Source organism: Echinops telfairi, unplaced genomic scaffold (genome assembly GCF_000313985.2).
Source record: "Echinops telfairi isolate 266 unplaced genomic scaffold, ASM31398v2 ScPeMD7_44;HRSCAF=162, whole genome shotgun sequence".
Classification (NCBI taxonomy): Eukaryota; Metazoa; Chordata; class Mammalia; order Afrosoricida; family Tenrecidae; genus Echinops; species Echinops telfairi.
In genome coordinates this window covers 9,041,953-9,058,862 of record NW_022103942.1, presented here as the reverse complement: position 1 = coordinate 9,058,862, position 16,910 = coordinate 9,041,953, and the positions used below count along the sequence as shown (strand labels likewise).

The window sequence follows — 16,910 nt, the reverse complement described above, 5'->3', positions numbered from 1 at the left end:
ACCTAGAGGATAACCAAGCAGACCTCAACAAACGGGAAAAGCAGTCAAATAAGACAATCAAAGAAACTAAAGAAAACTTGAGAGCCATGTCTGATGTTATGAAAAGAAACAATATTAGAATAATTGGACTACCAGAACAAGACACACCAAAGAAGTCAACAGCAAAAATAGCAAGGGAATTCTTAGAAGAAAACCTCGCCAGATTAATAAATGAAAATCAGGCAACCATTCAAGAGGCTGAAAGAACACCAGCCAAACTGAATCCCAAGAAGAAGTCACCAAGACACATAATTGTCATATTTTCCATCAATGACGAAAAGGAGAAGATCATAAAAGCAGCTAGGGAAAAGCAAACAGTTATGTATGAAGGTACTCCAATAAGAGTATATTCAGACCTATCAGCGGAAACGATGAAGAAGAGGAGGGAATGCAGTAACATATTCCAAAAATGGAAGGAAAACAACGCAAACCCAAGAACACTTTACCCAGCCAAATTATCTATTGAGATAGATGGAGAAGAAAGAGTTTTCCAAGACAAGGACATCCTCAAAGAATACATAAAAAGAAGCCCAGCCCTAAAAAAGATCTTTGCCGATCCAATATGGGCAGAAGATCAACACTAACCGAGGGCAAATAGGAGCCCATTACATAAAACAACTCCACCCATAGGGCGACAAAGAGGAAACAGCCCCCAGGAGAGCATCAGCTCAATAATGGAAAGAAGGCAAACATAAACCACATGCACAACAAAAGTGTACAAGAAAAGTAGATAGGAAAATATCCAACACAAAAGGTACAAGATGACATCACAGAGTCCACAGATGGATATAATAACACTGAATATCAATGGCCTGAACTCAGGCATTAAAAGGCAGAGACCAACAGACTGACTCAGGAAACATAACCTATCTATCTGTAGCCTCTAGGAGTCTCATTCCAAGTTTGCAGACAAAAACAGGCTGAGAATTAAAGGCTGGAGAAAAATATACCCAGCAAATGACAATGCAAAAAATTAGGGTTAGCAATCTTAATATCTGACCAAATTGACCTCAAGATACAGGCCATAAAAAGAGACAAGTAGGGGCACTATATAATGCTCAAGGGAACAATAGACCAAGAACCAGTGAGCATAATAAACATATATGCACCTAACGAGAGACCTGGAAATTTGTAAATCAAACACTCCAAAAGATGAAAAAATCGATCACAGGTTCAACAATTATAGTTGGTGACTTTTAATACACCACTCTCTGAAAAAGACAGATCATTGGGAAAGAAACTCATCAAGGAGGCTACAGATGTAAATAGCACAATTGGACGACTTGACTTGATAGATATTTTCAGAGTTTTCCATCTACATGCCAAAAAAATCATTCTTTTCAAGCCCACATGTCACACATTCGAAAATAGACCACATGTGGGACACAAGGCGAACTTGAGTAAATTAAAGCACATAGAGGTTATACAGACATCTCACTCTGATCACTGTGACATAAAGCCAGAAATTAACAGAAGAATGGTGAGGAAAATAAGGGCAAACAATTAAAGGATGAACAATTTCCTGTTGCAAAAGGAGTGGGTATTGGCCCAGATCAGAGATGAAATCAGGAAGTTTCTAGAAACCAATGAGAATGAAAATACGACGTACCAAACCTGTGGGATACAGCAAAGATATTTATCAGAGGAAGGTTGATAGCAATAAATGCCCACATTAAAAAAGAAGGGAGACTTGTGGATGATATGCTGGCACAAAACTTATACCAATTAGAGTAGAGTCAACAGAAAAACCCTACTAATAGCAAAAGGATAGATATAATAAAAATCAGAGCTGAGATACAGGAGAGGGAAATCAAAAAAATATGGGAAAAATTAATGCAGCTGAAAGTTGGTTCTTGAAAGAATTAACAGAATTTATAGACCGCTGGTAAACCTAACCAAAGAAAGGAAGGAACAAACGACATTTTCAAGAATGAGGGATGAAGTAGGGGACATTACAACGGACCCTAATGAAATCAAAAGGATAATTACACAGTACTATGAAGGTCTATACTCTAACGGATTCAATAATTTGGAAGACACAGACAAATATTTGGAAACACAATCCCTTCCTAGACTATCCCAGATGGGTGTCAAGAACCTCAACAGACCCATAGCAATGGAAGAAATAGACAAGGTTATCAAAGGATTGCCAACAAAAAAAATCTCCTGGGCCAGATGGCTTCACAGGAGAATTCTACCAAGCATTCAGGGAAGAACTGACACCAATCCTACACAAACTCTTCCACAACATAGAAAAAGATGGAAAACTCCAAACCCTTTCTGTGAAGCTAGTATAACTCTGATACCTAAAGCGGCCAAAGATCTCACAAGAATTGAGAACTACAGACCAATACCCCTGATGAACATTGATGCAAAAATCCTTAACAAGCACTGGCCAATAGAATACAAAAGCATATTAAAAAAATAATTCACATCGACCAAGTGGGATTCATACCAGGGTTGCAGGGATGGTTAGACATACAAAAGATCATCAGCATTATTTGCCACATAGGGAAGAAAAATGATAAGAACCACATAATAATATCGATAGGTGCAAAAAAATATTCAACAACACCCAACACGCATTCCTGTTTCAAACAATCAAGAAGATAGGAATAGAAGGACAATTCCTCAATATTATACAAGCCATATATGAAAAACCAAGAGCCAATGTGTCAGTTAATGGAGAAAAGATGAAAACAATTCCACTGAAAAAGGGAACCAGCCAAGGATGCCACTTGTCCCCACTCCTGTTTAACATCGTACTGGAGGTCCTAGCTAACAACAGAAGACAAAGGAAAGATATTAAAGTTATTCATCTGGGGAAGGAAGAGGCGAAATTATCATTATTCGCAGATGATATAATTCTATATCTCGAAGATCCCTTAAACTCCACAAGCGGAGTGTTGGAAGCAATAGACGAATATGGCAGAGAGCAGGATACAAAATCAACAAAGAGAAGTCTATCGGATTGTTCTGCACATCAGACAAGATCACAGAAGAGACAATTAAAAAGGCAGTACCCTTTACAATAGCCAAGCACACATTGAAATACCTAGGGATATATCTGACTAAAAAAACCGAAAGATTTGTATGAGGAAAATTATAAAACACTACTACAAGAAATCAAGAGTGACCTCAACAAATGGAAGAATAGTGGTACAAGAGGAAAGTAAAAGGAAATAGAAGAAAGAACTAGGTGACAAAGGGTATTTATAGAGGCCTAAATACTGCCATGTACATATGTAAATATATTTTTATAGGAGAATGGGGAAATAGATTTACATGCATTTATTTATAGGTTTAGTATTAAGGCAACAGATGGACATTGGGCCTCCACTGAAGTACTTATTCAATGCAAGAATACATTGTTCTATTAAATTGGCGTTCCATGATGCACACCTTCCCAAAATGATTGCTGATGAAAAATGTGTGCATAAGCAAATGTGGTGAAGAAAGCTGATGGTGCCCAGCTATCAAAAGATATAGCATCTCAGGTCTTAAAGGCTTGAAGATAAACAAACGGCCATCTAGTTGAAAAGCACCAAAGCGCACATGGAAGAAGCACACCAGCCTGTCTGACCACGAGGTGTAGAAGGGACCAGGTATCAGGCATCAGAGAACAAAAAATCTTATCAGTGGGTACCCACATTCCCAATACGATCACTGAAGACAAACGTGTGCATAAGAAAACGTGGTGAAGAAAGCTGATGGTGCCCGGCTATCAAAAGATACAGCGCCTCCGTTCTTAAAGCCTTGAAGATAAACAAGCGGCCAACTAACTCAGAAGCAGCAAAGCCTACATGTAAGAAGCACACCAGCCTGTGTGACAACAAGCTGTCGAAGGGATCAGGTATCGAGCATCAAAGAACAAAAAATCATATCATTGTAAATGTGGGTGAGTGCAGAGTGCAGACTCAAAGCCCGTCTGTAGGCAACTGGAAACCCCCTTACTGAAGGGTTGTGGGGAGGAGATGAGCCAGTCAGGGTACAGGGTAGCAATGATGAAACATATAACTTTCCTCTAGTTCTTAAATGCTTCCTCCCCCCACTATCATGATCCCAATTCTACCTTACAAATCTGGCTAGACCAGAGGATGTACATCAGTACAGATAGCAACTGTAAACACAGGGAATCCAGGACAAATGACCCTTTCAGGACCACTGGTGAGAGTGGCGCTGCCTGGAGGGTGGGGGGAATATGGGGTGGGAAAGGGGAACCAATTACAAGAATCTACGTATAGCCTCTTCCCTGGGGGATGGATAGCAGAGAAGAGGGAGGGGGGAGATGTCGGAGAGTGTAACATATGACAAAATCATAATAATTTATTAATTATGAGGGGTTCATGAATTAGGGGGGAGTTGGGACGGAGGGGGAAAATGAGGAGCCGATTTTAAGGGCTCTAGTAGAAGGCAAATGTTTTGAGGATGATGATGGCAGCAAATGTACATATGTGCTTGACACAATGGATGTATGCATGGATTGTGATAAGAATTGTATGAGCCCCCAATAAAATGATTGAAAAATAAATAAATAAAAATTCTAGAAAACATATGAGCATGAAAGCACAATATGCCAAAGTCTTTGAGGTACACAAATACAGTATTCATGGAATAATTTTTAGCGATATATACACAAATGAAAATAGGATACAGACACCAGAAGAAAATTATGAATCTGAAAGCAGTAGACAAGAAATTAAAATTTTTATTGCATTGGGAAAATCTTTGCACAACACCTATTATAACGTTAAGAGTCAAGATAACTGAGGATGAAGGCCCACTTGATCAAAGACATGGTATTTTCAGCTGCCATATATGCATGCAAAAACTGGACAATTAACAAGGAAGAGAGAAGAATTGCTTCATTTGGCTTATGATATTGACAAAACATACTGAAAGTACTATGGAATGCCAGAGAACAAGCAAGTCTGTCCTGAAGTAAGTACAGGCAGAATGCTTGCAAGAGGGTGATGTTGAGACTTCATCTCACTTACTGTGAACATGCTATTAGGAAAGGGGTATCATGATTAATAATACAGAAGGTCAGACAAAAAGAGGAACACCTTTTATAAGCTGGACTGACACGGTGGCCAAAACAATGGGCTCAAACTTAATAATTATTAGGATGGCATCGGACTGGGTAGTGTTTTGTTCCGTTGTATATAGAGTTTTATGAGCTGGAGCCAACCGGAAGGCATCTATATAAAACTATCAACAATGCTTTTCTTGTCTTTGTCCTTTAATACTGTTTGTTTTTGTATTTTGTTGGTTCGCTTCTTTCCTTTTGTGTGCTTTTCTTTGTATATATTAGTGGTAGTGACCATGAATACTGACTTTAAAAGCTTGTATTCATAAAATTCTTGGGTAAGCTTGTATCAATTAAATTTCAATTATATACAAGGAATTCTATGTCACTCCTCTCTCCATATTTTGTTACATTACTAATTAAGTCTTTATATTTCATGTGCCCTGTGACACAAATTTATCCTGGGCTTTTATTAAAAAACATGAAGGGCAAAACATTTAAAATTATCAACCAAGAACACATTATCACTAACCCTTATACTTGTCTATGCTTCCCCTTAATTTATTACCTTTTATTATAGAGATTTGAATTACTTTCTAGTAATCTAGTGCACGTAACTTCTGTATCAATTTGCAAGAGGCTTGTGCTGGTATACTGCAAATAGACCCTTGGAGAACTCTTCCTTATTCCATTGAACGCTGAAACTTGAGCTCCTTTCTTTTTGTACCTATGTGCCCTGTGGTGGATTGAGAAACAGGTTCTTTTTCTGGGGCCACTACCTCAATCAACAGAAGCTAGTAGTCCCTCTTGGCTGGGGTAGGGACAGGGAGAGTGGGAGAAACAATTTTCCTATGCTAAGCAACTCATTCTTGATTTGTTGATTCTTGCCTGTCTTTAGATCCCTGCTGCTTCTTTCTCTTTCCCAATTCAGAGTACTAAAAAATCGACCATTTCCTTATTGTATTTCTTTTTTTATTGAGATATAATTAACATATTATAAAATTCAATGGTACAATCATATCAAAAAAAGGCTGTGCAGTCATAATCACAATAAACTTTGATGCGTTTTTCCATTCTTTTACCCATTGATGCTGATTCTCTATTGCCCCTTCCCTCTCCATTTGTGTCTCTAGCATAATAAATCTTATTACTATCCTTACATTTTCTTCAATTTCAGTTTCCTTACACTTATAACTATACAAGGCTTACATAGACCAAGCAAGGACCCATGAACAATGAGCATACAGAACGGATAGAGACCTCAATCAAATAGAAAGCAGAGAATGCTAAAAGTTTAGGATTCATTCACATTGATCAGTAGGGAAATAAAATTAAAGACATTATATTCAAGCCTAAGTATAGTTGCTAAAATCCCCTTCACAGTGCTCACCATCTGATTTGGGGGCTACTGTTGTTTCTAGTCAACATGTACTGGGATTCACTGGAGGCTTATTCCATATAGTGACCCTGTAAATAGATTTTGAGCTACCACTATTATCTATAGTTTTCTGAAATCTGGGTATTTAAGATCTGGCCACTGGTTTCGTTCCTTTTCCTAGGTTTGGATCTTGTTATTGGCTATCTTTGGATCACACAGGTTGGTATGTTTCATTGGTATGGGCTACCTGACTCCTCAACTAGATCATTGCTTGTTTTGAGACAAGCCTTTAAGACTTCAGATGTTATTATTTATGATAGGAAGGCACCATCTAGGTTCTTCACCACTCTTTGATATTGCCCCATATCTTCAGTGATCTTTTTATGGGTGCGAATACCAGGCAGGGCCATGAAGTTAAAGCTAATTACTCTTATTTTAGGGCCACAATCAAGTGATAGCTCAAAACCCATTCCTATAATTGTTCATATGAGTCTGTGGTTCTATTTTTGAGATATCTTTGTTATTCATTGTAGTACATCCTCAATAATCACCCTGGAGTTCAAAGCCATTCTATTTCCAGGAATAGTATATTAGTCAATAGTTTAGGATTTTCAGGAGAAAGAAGAGCCCTTCTACTCCCGTAAAGAGGTAACAATTCAGAAACTCACAAGGCAGTTCTCACCTATTGTATTGGTGTACTATGAGTATGCATCAACTTGCTGGCAGTGAGTTTTGAGACAGTAGAGAATTTCACATGTGTTGGGAGAGGGAGCCAGATTTGCTTTATAAATCATTTTACTGGGGGCTTATACAGCTCTTAACACAATACATCCATCCATCCATTGTGTCAAACACATTTGTACATTTGTTGCCATAATTATTTTCAAAACATTTTCTTTCTACTTGAGCCCTTGCTATCAGCTCCTCATTTTCCCTTCCCTCCCTCACGAACCTTTGATAATTTATAAATTATTATTATTTTTTCATATCTTACACTGACTGATGTCTCCCTTCACCCATTTTTCTGTTGTCCATCCCCCAGTCAGGGGGTATATGTAGAGCATTATTATCAGTTCCCGATCTCTGCCATCCCTCCCCCCACCCTCACTGACCTTCCCCTTCCCCTCCTGGTATTGCTATTCTCATTCTTGGTCTTGAGGGGTTTATCTGTCCTGGATTCCCTGTGTTTCCAGCTCTTATCCATACCAGTGTATATCCTCTTGTCTAGCCAGATTTGTAAGGTGGAATTGGGATCATGATAGTTGGGGGAGGGGAGCATTAAAGGGCTAGAGGACAGTTGTATGTTTCATTGGGGTTCTACAGCACCCTGACTGGGATGGAGCCTGTTTTTGTCTTGTTTTTTTATCCTTATAATAGTGGACTTGCACAATATTTTTTTCTTTTGTGATTGACTGATTTCACTCAGTATATTGGTTTCCAGTTCCCTCCATGTCATGAGGCATTTCATGGTTTCAGCATTTTAAGGGGTGCTTAGTATTCCATTGTGTATATGTATATTAGTTTCTTTATCTAATCATAAACTGATGGGAATTTGGGTTGTTTTCAGCTTCTTGTTATTGTGGACTGTGATACTGTAAGCATTTGGGAGCATATGTCTGTTACTGTTATTTCTCTTATCGATGGGTCATATGTTTCCATTCCAGCTGTTTCAGATAGACCCATGCCAATTTACACATTGGTTATATATGTTTTGAATCCCACCAGAATTCAATGTTTTTCAATGGATGATGTTTCATAAATAGATTGTAAAATCTTTCTTCCAAGGTGCCTCTAGTTTGACTTGAACCACAGATTTTTGATTAGTAGCCAAATTGTTTCAAGCAGCCAGATACTATAGCTGCTTCTGATTCTGCCTGTGTATTTGTCACTCACAGGACTCAGTACTATTTCCTCCACATTACAGTGGATCCGCATGTCAGCTCTCCTCCTTTCCGTTTTAGATGTAAATGAGTTTTTAAAAAAATAACCAATACTTTTTTTTGTTATGAATACTAACCAATACTTTTGTGATATGAACTTGAACATAAATTATTTCAGTTAGCTTTGATTGAAATAACAATAGGTTTACAATCCTTTATTGATAATGCAAAATTTTAAATGTTCCTATAACAAAATGTAATTACAAATCTTGTGTCTACTAAATTCCACAAAATATGAACTTAGGCAATCTAATGATATTTATTTCCTTTATGTACCCTAATCACTCTAATACTTGGAATTTTCACCAGCTACATATTAAAAGTTTTATTTGAGTTGTTAGACAATGTCAATGTATGATCCATATAGCCAGTACCAGTCCATTTTTGCTCACAACTGCCTACAATGATGTTTTTTTAATATGTTCCATTTCACTTTTAACAGTTTCTAATTGTCCCCAATATATACTACATACATTCTATGTTCTGTTTATTAATTGATTTTTACAGCTGTTTCTTCTCATTTTCAGTTATAACCCATCAGCAAATAAATGTCTCAAATGCTTTACTCCCACAGGTTTTACTTCAATCAAGTCACTGTGGTAGACTCTACTTTGATAAGCAAGCTCTTCCTCAGTCATATTTTGAGTACCTTCTGACATGAAGGATTCGCCTTCTCATACTATCTCTGACAAAGCGTTGCTTCTTTTCATGAGGTTTTCAGTATCTGACAATGTTTCAGTTCCATTAATATTTTCAGTGGCTAATTCCTTCTCCACAGTCTCTTCTGAGTCTGGAACTCTGCTGGAACCTGTTAACTTTTCATTGCCCCGATGGCATTTGAAATCTGGTGAAATAGGTTCTAGAGACACAGCGACATACAAGCCACCACATTATGACACACTGACAGAGAAGTGGTAGACAGGTTTCTAGTGGCCCTAGCTATATTCATTCATTGTTCATGAAGTGTGTTGTTTTGAAGGTTGATTGTTAAACAAGAGATTAATCACTAATCAGTTTATCAAAGTAAATTTTATTAGAAACACCAGATTTTTTTCATTTTAAATGACTAGTAATGGATACATCAACAAGATATATAGAAATAATTCAGCTGACCTATGATACGTTACAAGGGGGATCTTAGGAAGCTTGCTAATTGCCCTAGAGTTGATGAGCTTATGGGACTGACCTTATTGGTCTTCATGGAGTAAATTTTATTCCAAATATTCTTTTTTCCCCCTAAAAGTATGCATCTTACACCTTCTATATGACCTGGGTTGTGGTTACATATTACAAGAGATAGTATAAGCTCATAATTTCCAGCACTGGATAACTTTAATGATGCTTTTTTTGTTTTAAACCTTATTTCCTAGTTATATATGGGCCCATGAACATATACTAAAGAGCAGTGGAAAATTTTACTGTAGATTTTGCACTATCTTCTAGCTCAGTGGCTCTCAAGCTTCCCAATGCTGCAACTCTTTAATACAGCTCCTCATGTTGTGGTGATCCCCAACCATAAAATTATTTTCATTGCTACTTCATAACTGTAGTTTTTCTACTGTTATGAATCATAAAGCAAATATCTTATACACAGGATGTATTTTTATTATTCCAAATTGAACATAATGAAAGCATAGTGATTAATCACAAAATCAATATGTAATTAAATATTGTGAATTATTTCTAATTACAAATAAATGAAATTTTGTCGTGAAACATGGTAACAGTTTTCACGCTGAGTACTCGTATGTGCGCGTATCTGCATGTGTGCGGACCGGCCTAGAGATGAATAGAGGAGTGGTGGATAGAGTGTGTATTCCAATGGTCTTAGGCGACCCCTGTGAAAGGGTCATTCAATCCCCCAAAGGGGTCGCGACCCACAGGTTGAGAAACGCTATTCTAGCTGATTAAATTAGCCTGTTTTGGCCCTCACTCACCTAGAAGGCGCCTCTCTCCGCTTGCACGCCCGCTGGCCGCCCCGCAGAAATGCTCCAATTACCTGCAGTCCTTAGTCAAGTGAGGCCAGTGTCCCGGGTACTGGCTCCTTACTTCACTCTGGCTTATGCCAAAGATGTAAAATTTGGTGCAGACGCCTGAGCCCTAATGCTTCAAGGTGTAGATCTTTTAGCCGATGCTATAGCCGTTACCATGGGGCCAAAGGGAAGAACAGTGATTATTGAGCAGAGTTGGGGAAGTCCTAAAGTAACAAAAGACGGTGTCACAGTTGCCAAATCAATTGACTTAAAGGATAAATACAAGAATATTGGGGCCAAACTTGTCCAAGATGTTGCCAATAACACCAATGAAGAGGCCGGCGATGGTACCACCACGGCCACTGTACTGGCATGCTCTATCGCCAAGGAAGGCTTTGAGAAGATTAGCAATGGTGCTAATCCAGTGGAAATCAGAAGAGGCGTGATGGTAGCTGTTGATGCTGTAATTGCTGAGCTTACGAAGCAATCTAAATCTGTGACAACACCTGAAGAAATTGCTCAGGTAGCTACAATTTCTGCAAATGGAGACAAAGAAATTGGCACCATCATTTCTGATGCAATGAAAAAGGTTGGAAGAAAGGGTGTCATCACTGTAAAGGATGGAAAAACATCGAATGATGAATTAGAAATTATTGCAGGAATAAAATTTGACCGAGGTTATATCTATTCATACTTTATTAATACAGTCAAAGGTCAAAAACGTGAATTCCAGGATGCCTATGTTCTATTAAGTGAAAAGAAAATTTCTAGCATCCAGTCCATTGCACCTGCTTTTGAAATTGCCAATGCTCACTGTAAGCCTTTGGTCATAATTGCTGAAGATGTTGATGGAGAAGCTCTAAGCACCCTCATTTTGAATAGGCTAAAAGTTGGTCTTCAGGCTGTAGCAGTCAAAGCTCCAGGTTTTGGTGACAATAGAAAGAACCAGCTTAAGGACATGGCAATTGCTACTGGTGGTGCAGTATTTGGAGAAGAGGGTTTTGACCTTGAATCTTGAAGATGTTCAGCCTTAGGAAAAGTTGGAGAGGTCATTGTGACCAAAGATGATGCCATGCTCTTGAAAGGAAAAGGTGACAAAGCTCAAATTGAAAAGTGTATTCAAGAAATCATTGAGCAGTTGGACATCACAACTAGTGAATATGAAAAGGAAAAACTGAATGAACGTCTGGCAAAACTTTCAGATGGAGCAGCTGTGCTAAAGGTTGGTGGGACGAGTGATGTGGAAGTGACTGAGAAGAAAGACAGAGTTTCTGATGCCCTCAATGCAACACGAGCTGCTGTTGAAGAAGGCATTGTTCTTGGAGGTGGCTGTGCTCTGCTTCGGTGCATTCCGGTCTTGAACTCATTAACTCCAGCAAATGAAGATAAAAAAATTGGTATTGAGATTATTAAAAGAACACTCAAAATTCCTACAATGAACATTGCTAAGAATGCAGGTGTTGAAGGATCATTGATAGTTGAGAAAATTCTGCAGAGTTCCTCAGAACTATGATGCTATGATTGGAGATTTTGTGAATATGGTAGAAAAAGGAATCATTGATCCAACCAAGGTTGTAAGAACTGCGTTGTTGGACGCTGCCGGAGTGGCCTCTCTGCTGACCACAGCAGAAGTTGTAGTCACAGAAATCCCTAAAGAAGAGAAGGACCCTGGCATGGGTGGGATGGGTGGAATGGGAGGGGGCATGGGAGGCATGGGAGGTGGCATGTTCTAATTGTTAGACTAGTGCTTTGCCATTTCTTGATGAACTGTGACAAGGAAGCTCCAGGCAGTGTTCCTCACCCAAACGTTCAGAGAAGTCAGTTCAGGAGAAGAAAATGAAGAAAAGGCTGCCTGTTGTTTTAAGAAAATCCATATCACCATCAGTTACTCGTTTCAGTTGACAATATAGAATGGTTTACTGCTGGCATGTCCATGCCTATAGATAATTTATTTCGTACTTTTGAATAAAAAGACATTTGTACATTGCTCATACTTGGTGTAAGAGCCATTACCAATGTACTGCTTTCAACGGAAATCACTGAGGCATTTTTACTAAAATTCTGTTAAAATCAGGATTTTAGTACTTGCCATCATTAGATGAGAAGTTAAGCAGCCTTTCTGTGGAAGAATAATTGTGTACAAAGAAAAATACTCAATTATGTGACAACTTTTCTGTAATAAAACCTTGCTTAAAGTCGTGTTAAAAAAAATTAGCCGGTTTTGAATTCAATACTGCTCATGTTATGTTTGCTCTATGGTTGGGTGTGTGGTTGTGCACTTTAAACATTCCTTCATATTAATGTAACATTGATTAATTTATCAATATTCTTTTTTACATTATATATTATTTTCAATAATTAAAACTATCTAAAGTATGACAGTAGAGCTGTGTTGTATATTCACAAATAAGAAATCTGAAGGTGAGGTAAAATACTCTACATTAAGAGAGATTGTAGAGAATACCAGAAAGGTGTTTACTTATGTTTTATTGACCTTGCCAAGGCATTTGACTCTGTGGATCATAACAAACTATGGATAACTTTGATAAGAATAGAAATTCCAGAACACTTCATTGTGCTCATAACGAACTTGTATATGGATGAAGAGGCAGCTGTGCAAAGGGAACAAGAAAGGAAGTGCTGCATGGAATACTGCAGGGGTTAAAAATCAGGAAAGGAGTATGAAAGTTGTATCTTCTCACCATGCTTATTCAAAATTTATGGTGAGCAAATAATCAGAGAAACTGGCTTATATGAAGAAGAATGTGGCATCAGTATTGGAGGAAGGCTTATTAACAACCTGAGATATGCAGATGGCACAGCTTGCTTGCTGAAAGTGAGGAGGACTTGAAGTGCTTGCTGATAAAGTTCAAGATGGCAGACTTCAATATGAACTACAACTCAATGTAAAGACCAATATCCTCACACCTGTACCCACAGGTGTCATCATGACAAATGGAGAAAAGGTTGAAGTTTTCAAGAATTTTGTCTTGTTAGGATCCACAATCAGTACTCATGCAAGCAGTAATCAAGAGAGGAAAGATGAACTGCAATACATAAATTTACTGCACATGACCTCTTTAGAGTACTGAAAAGCAAGGATGTATCATCACCCCAGCCATAGTATAATCAACTATCAGGTGAGAAATGGACATTGAATAAAGAAGACCATACAAGAATGGATGCATTTGAATTTTGTTTTCTGGAGAAGAATATTGAAAGTAACGTGAACCGCTAATTGTTAAAAAAAAAAATCCATCTTGGAAGAAGTATGGCCAGAAAGCTCCTTAGAGACTTTGTCTTACCTACTTTGGACATGTTGTCAAGAGAGATCCGTCCTTGGGGAAGGACATCATGCTTGGTAAAATAGAGTGGGCAGTGAAACTGAGGAAAGCCTTCAGTGATATAGACTAACACAGTGGCTGCAACAATGGGTTCAAACATGGCATGAGAATATGAACCTACTTCTCTTTGTTGTCCATTCACATTTCTCAAAGATTTAGAGTATAAATAAATAAATGCAGTATAATATGCAGTATAAATAAATAAATATATTTATGAATTACCTTCCTGCTCTTAGGATAATGACTTTTCTTCACCTTAATTTTTGAGTTAAAGGATGATTATCCTGTGACACTATTCCTTTCTGAAGGCATTATTTCTTAATTAACTGCCAATTATATTTCTGCATCATTTTTATGTACTGAATTTTATTACATCATTAGATTTTATTTTTATATTCACAATTACTGCTAAGTGCTGAATTTTTAAAACCTGAAAGTAGAATTTTGTCATCAAAACATAAATTTTTGAAGGTAATGTTAAGTAATTATTTCATTTGCTGTATTTAGGTGGATAATGGATCCAATTAAAATGTATATTAACTTTTATAATTTGGAAACAGATTCTGTGATAAATAATGCCTACCATGTATAAGTAACAAATAGTGAATCATGATTGTGAATCATACTAAAATATGCATCTTCATTATTCCATTTTTGAGAATATTTTTCTTTAAAAGTTTTATGTAACTGATGATACACTCAGAAAACATAAGGTGCCTATAATGAATTATTACCATACTATGCATGAAGTTCACAGTCATGTGAAGATTGATTTTTTTTATATTAACGACATCTACACCCTTGTCTCTAAGGAGACTCCTGGCTGTTCTTCTAAAATAGATTAATTTCTTTATTTAGTTGCCCATAGTTCGTTCAGTACGCCTGCCAGTTATCAATAACTAAAAAATATTCTACACCTATTATGGTCTCATTTAAAGAGTTCCATTGCTCTTTACATCTAATATGAATATTCTAGGCATAATGCTAGGCATTTCTGGGAAAACAAAATTATCTGGACAGTGCTTCTACTTCCAAAATTCTTATAATTTATTGTAAATGATGCTAAAGGTAATGTTACATGAGAACACAAACTTATTAACAAGGATTGATCAGGAAAAGGCATCATTATAAAGGATCACAAGGTAATATTTAAATGGGCCTGAACAATTGGCAGAATTTTAATAGCTAAAGATGAAGATACAAAGAATGGACAAAATGTATTGTAGAGGAACAGTAAGGATATGGCAGAAATTCAGACTGCCAAAAAATAATTAATTAATACATGTTTTGATTTATCTTTTTAAAATGTATAGTGCAGAGAACTTTCTCATAATATTCAATGATATTTATTTTAAAGATGGTATATTATTCCATTTTAAAAATATATGACAAATTTAACTGTTATTAATTTGGTACATTTTGTATTTTTACTGTTTTCCACTAGCTTTTATAAACTTATTTGAACTATTGTACCAGTAATTTTAAAATAACAGGAAGTATTGATATGCAACAACATTTATCATTAAACACTAAATCATAAAAATAAATCCACTTTGGTTAGAGTATAGGTAATACATATCAACCTAAAAAACAAATTCACTGCCGAATTAACAGTGACCCCATAAGAGAGACTAGAACTATCCGTGAGCTTCAAAAACTGTCTTTCTTCCCAGGAATGACAGCTGCTCTGAACTTCTGAACTTGCTGTTAACAGTTTGAAATGTAACCACTATGCCACTAGGGTTCCTGCACATATAAGGATATGATTATACTTAAATTATAACATTGGGAATTTCTTGACAAATAATCTCATGGACACCTGTAAGAATAATTAGAAAACAGTAACAAATAAGTGTCAGAAAAAGCAAAATGATAAGATAAATTAAAATTATAAAATAACTTTTACTGTTGTAAATATCAAAAGGTAAATAGTAATCTAATGCTGAAACAAAAACTAGTATATGGATAATTTAACAGGTACAAAGAGGGTGCATAAAAGTCAATTAAGAAGTGATGATTTGGTTCCAAAAATGCTGTTGTGGGAAATTAATATATGAAAATAACTGTAGACCCTTATCTGACCAAATACCTAAAAACACATTATCTTAGAATGATCTTATTATTAAAACATAAACAAAATTTCAAAAGATAAGTTAAGTTAATATGTATCTCTGTAGACATTAAAGGATTTTCTAAGTATAAGAATGGTAGCAATGGGTGGGAGCAATGTGGGATCACTCTCTAGACCATTTTCTCCCAAAGTGGGTGATACCATCCTCTCTGTGGGTGCTAGAACAATCAATTTGTTCTGCAATTTTTTTTCTGAAAAAGGGGTGGTAGGCCATATACATTTGGGAAGCTATGCTCTAGATCATAGATACCTGTTATTTTTGGTGATGTGAAAAATAAGTCCATAAGTGGTGTAAAATAAAGAGTGCCACTATGATGTGCACAAGAGAAAAAATTAAGCTAAAAAACATGAAAAATAATTTGACAAAAGAACAAATAATGACTACAAAAGAACTGTATAATCACATATGATATATGTGTAGGTATATATGTGTGTGCCTACATACGAAGGGATACCCAAAAATAAAACCAGAATTTCGTTGGATAGAGCAGAGCCTTCGTAGTATGCATTTTTTCCCACGTGGTGAGCATCCAGCATCTTCTCAGTTAGTGCACCCAATGGTGTTACTTGGGAAGGTTTTCTCTGGTCACAGTTTATTTTTGAGTAAAAGCAGTTTCCTCAAACCTCATTTTCTGTGATGGCTGATTTAAGAGAACTCTGTGCGTCTGTGAAATGATTTCCTGCTTGGGAAAAATGCTGCAGAAACTGTTGTGCCCTTGAACACAGTTTATAAGAACAACACTAGGGGAAAAACTCAAGTGTATCAGTGATTTTCTCATTTCAAAAAAGGTGAAATGTCGATTGATAACAAACCTCGTTTTGGAGGTCCATCAACATCCAGACCAAATGAAAATGTTGACTCATAGAGCATTTGTAACTCATTCCACCAGGTCAGATTGTTAATCAAGCTTTCTAGTTAGAGGTTCTGAAAAGAATGCGTTTAACAGCGTGTAATCAAAGAAGCATGATTTGTGGCAGAGGACTGGTTTTTCCACCACGTCAATGCACCTATTCATGCAGCCATTTCAGTGCACCAATTTTGGCAAAAAACAGCATGCCTCTTTTGCCCCACAAAC

The 16,910-nt window shown here is 36.9% G+C and overlaps 1 protein-coding gene across 1 annotated transcript; it reads left to right on the top strand.

Moving 5' to 3' along the window:
• The first annotated feature begins 10,372 nt into the window (after nucleotides 1–10,372).
• LOC101658382 (60 kDa heat shock protein, mitochondrial-like) lies at nucleotides 10,373–12,092 on the top strand. The gene is given in 2 exon segments (XM_045290617.1): nucleotides 10,373–11,865; nucleotides 11,867–12,092. Coding segments are annotated over 2 exon segments (1,719 nt in total).
• The last annotated feature ends 4,818 nt before the right edge of the window (nucleotides 12,093–16,910 follow it).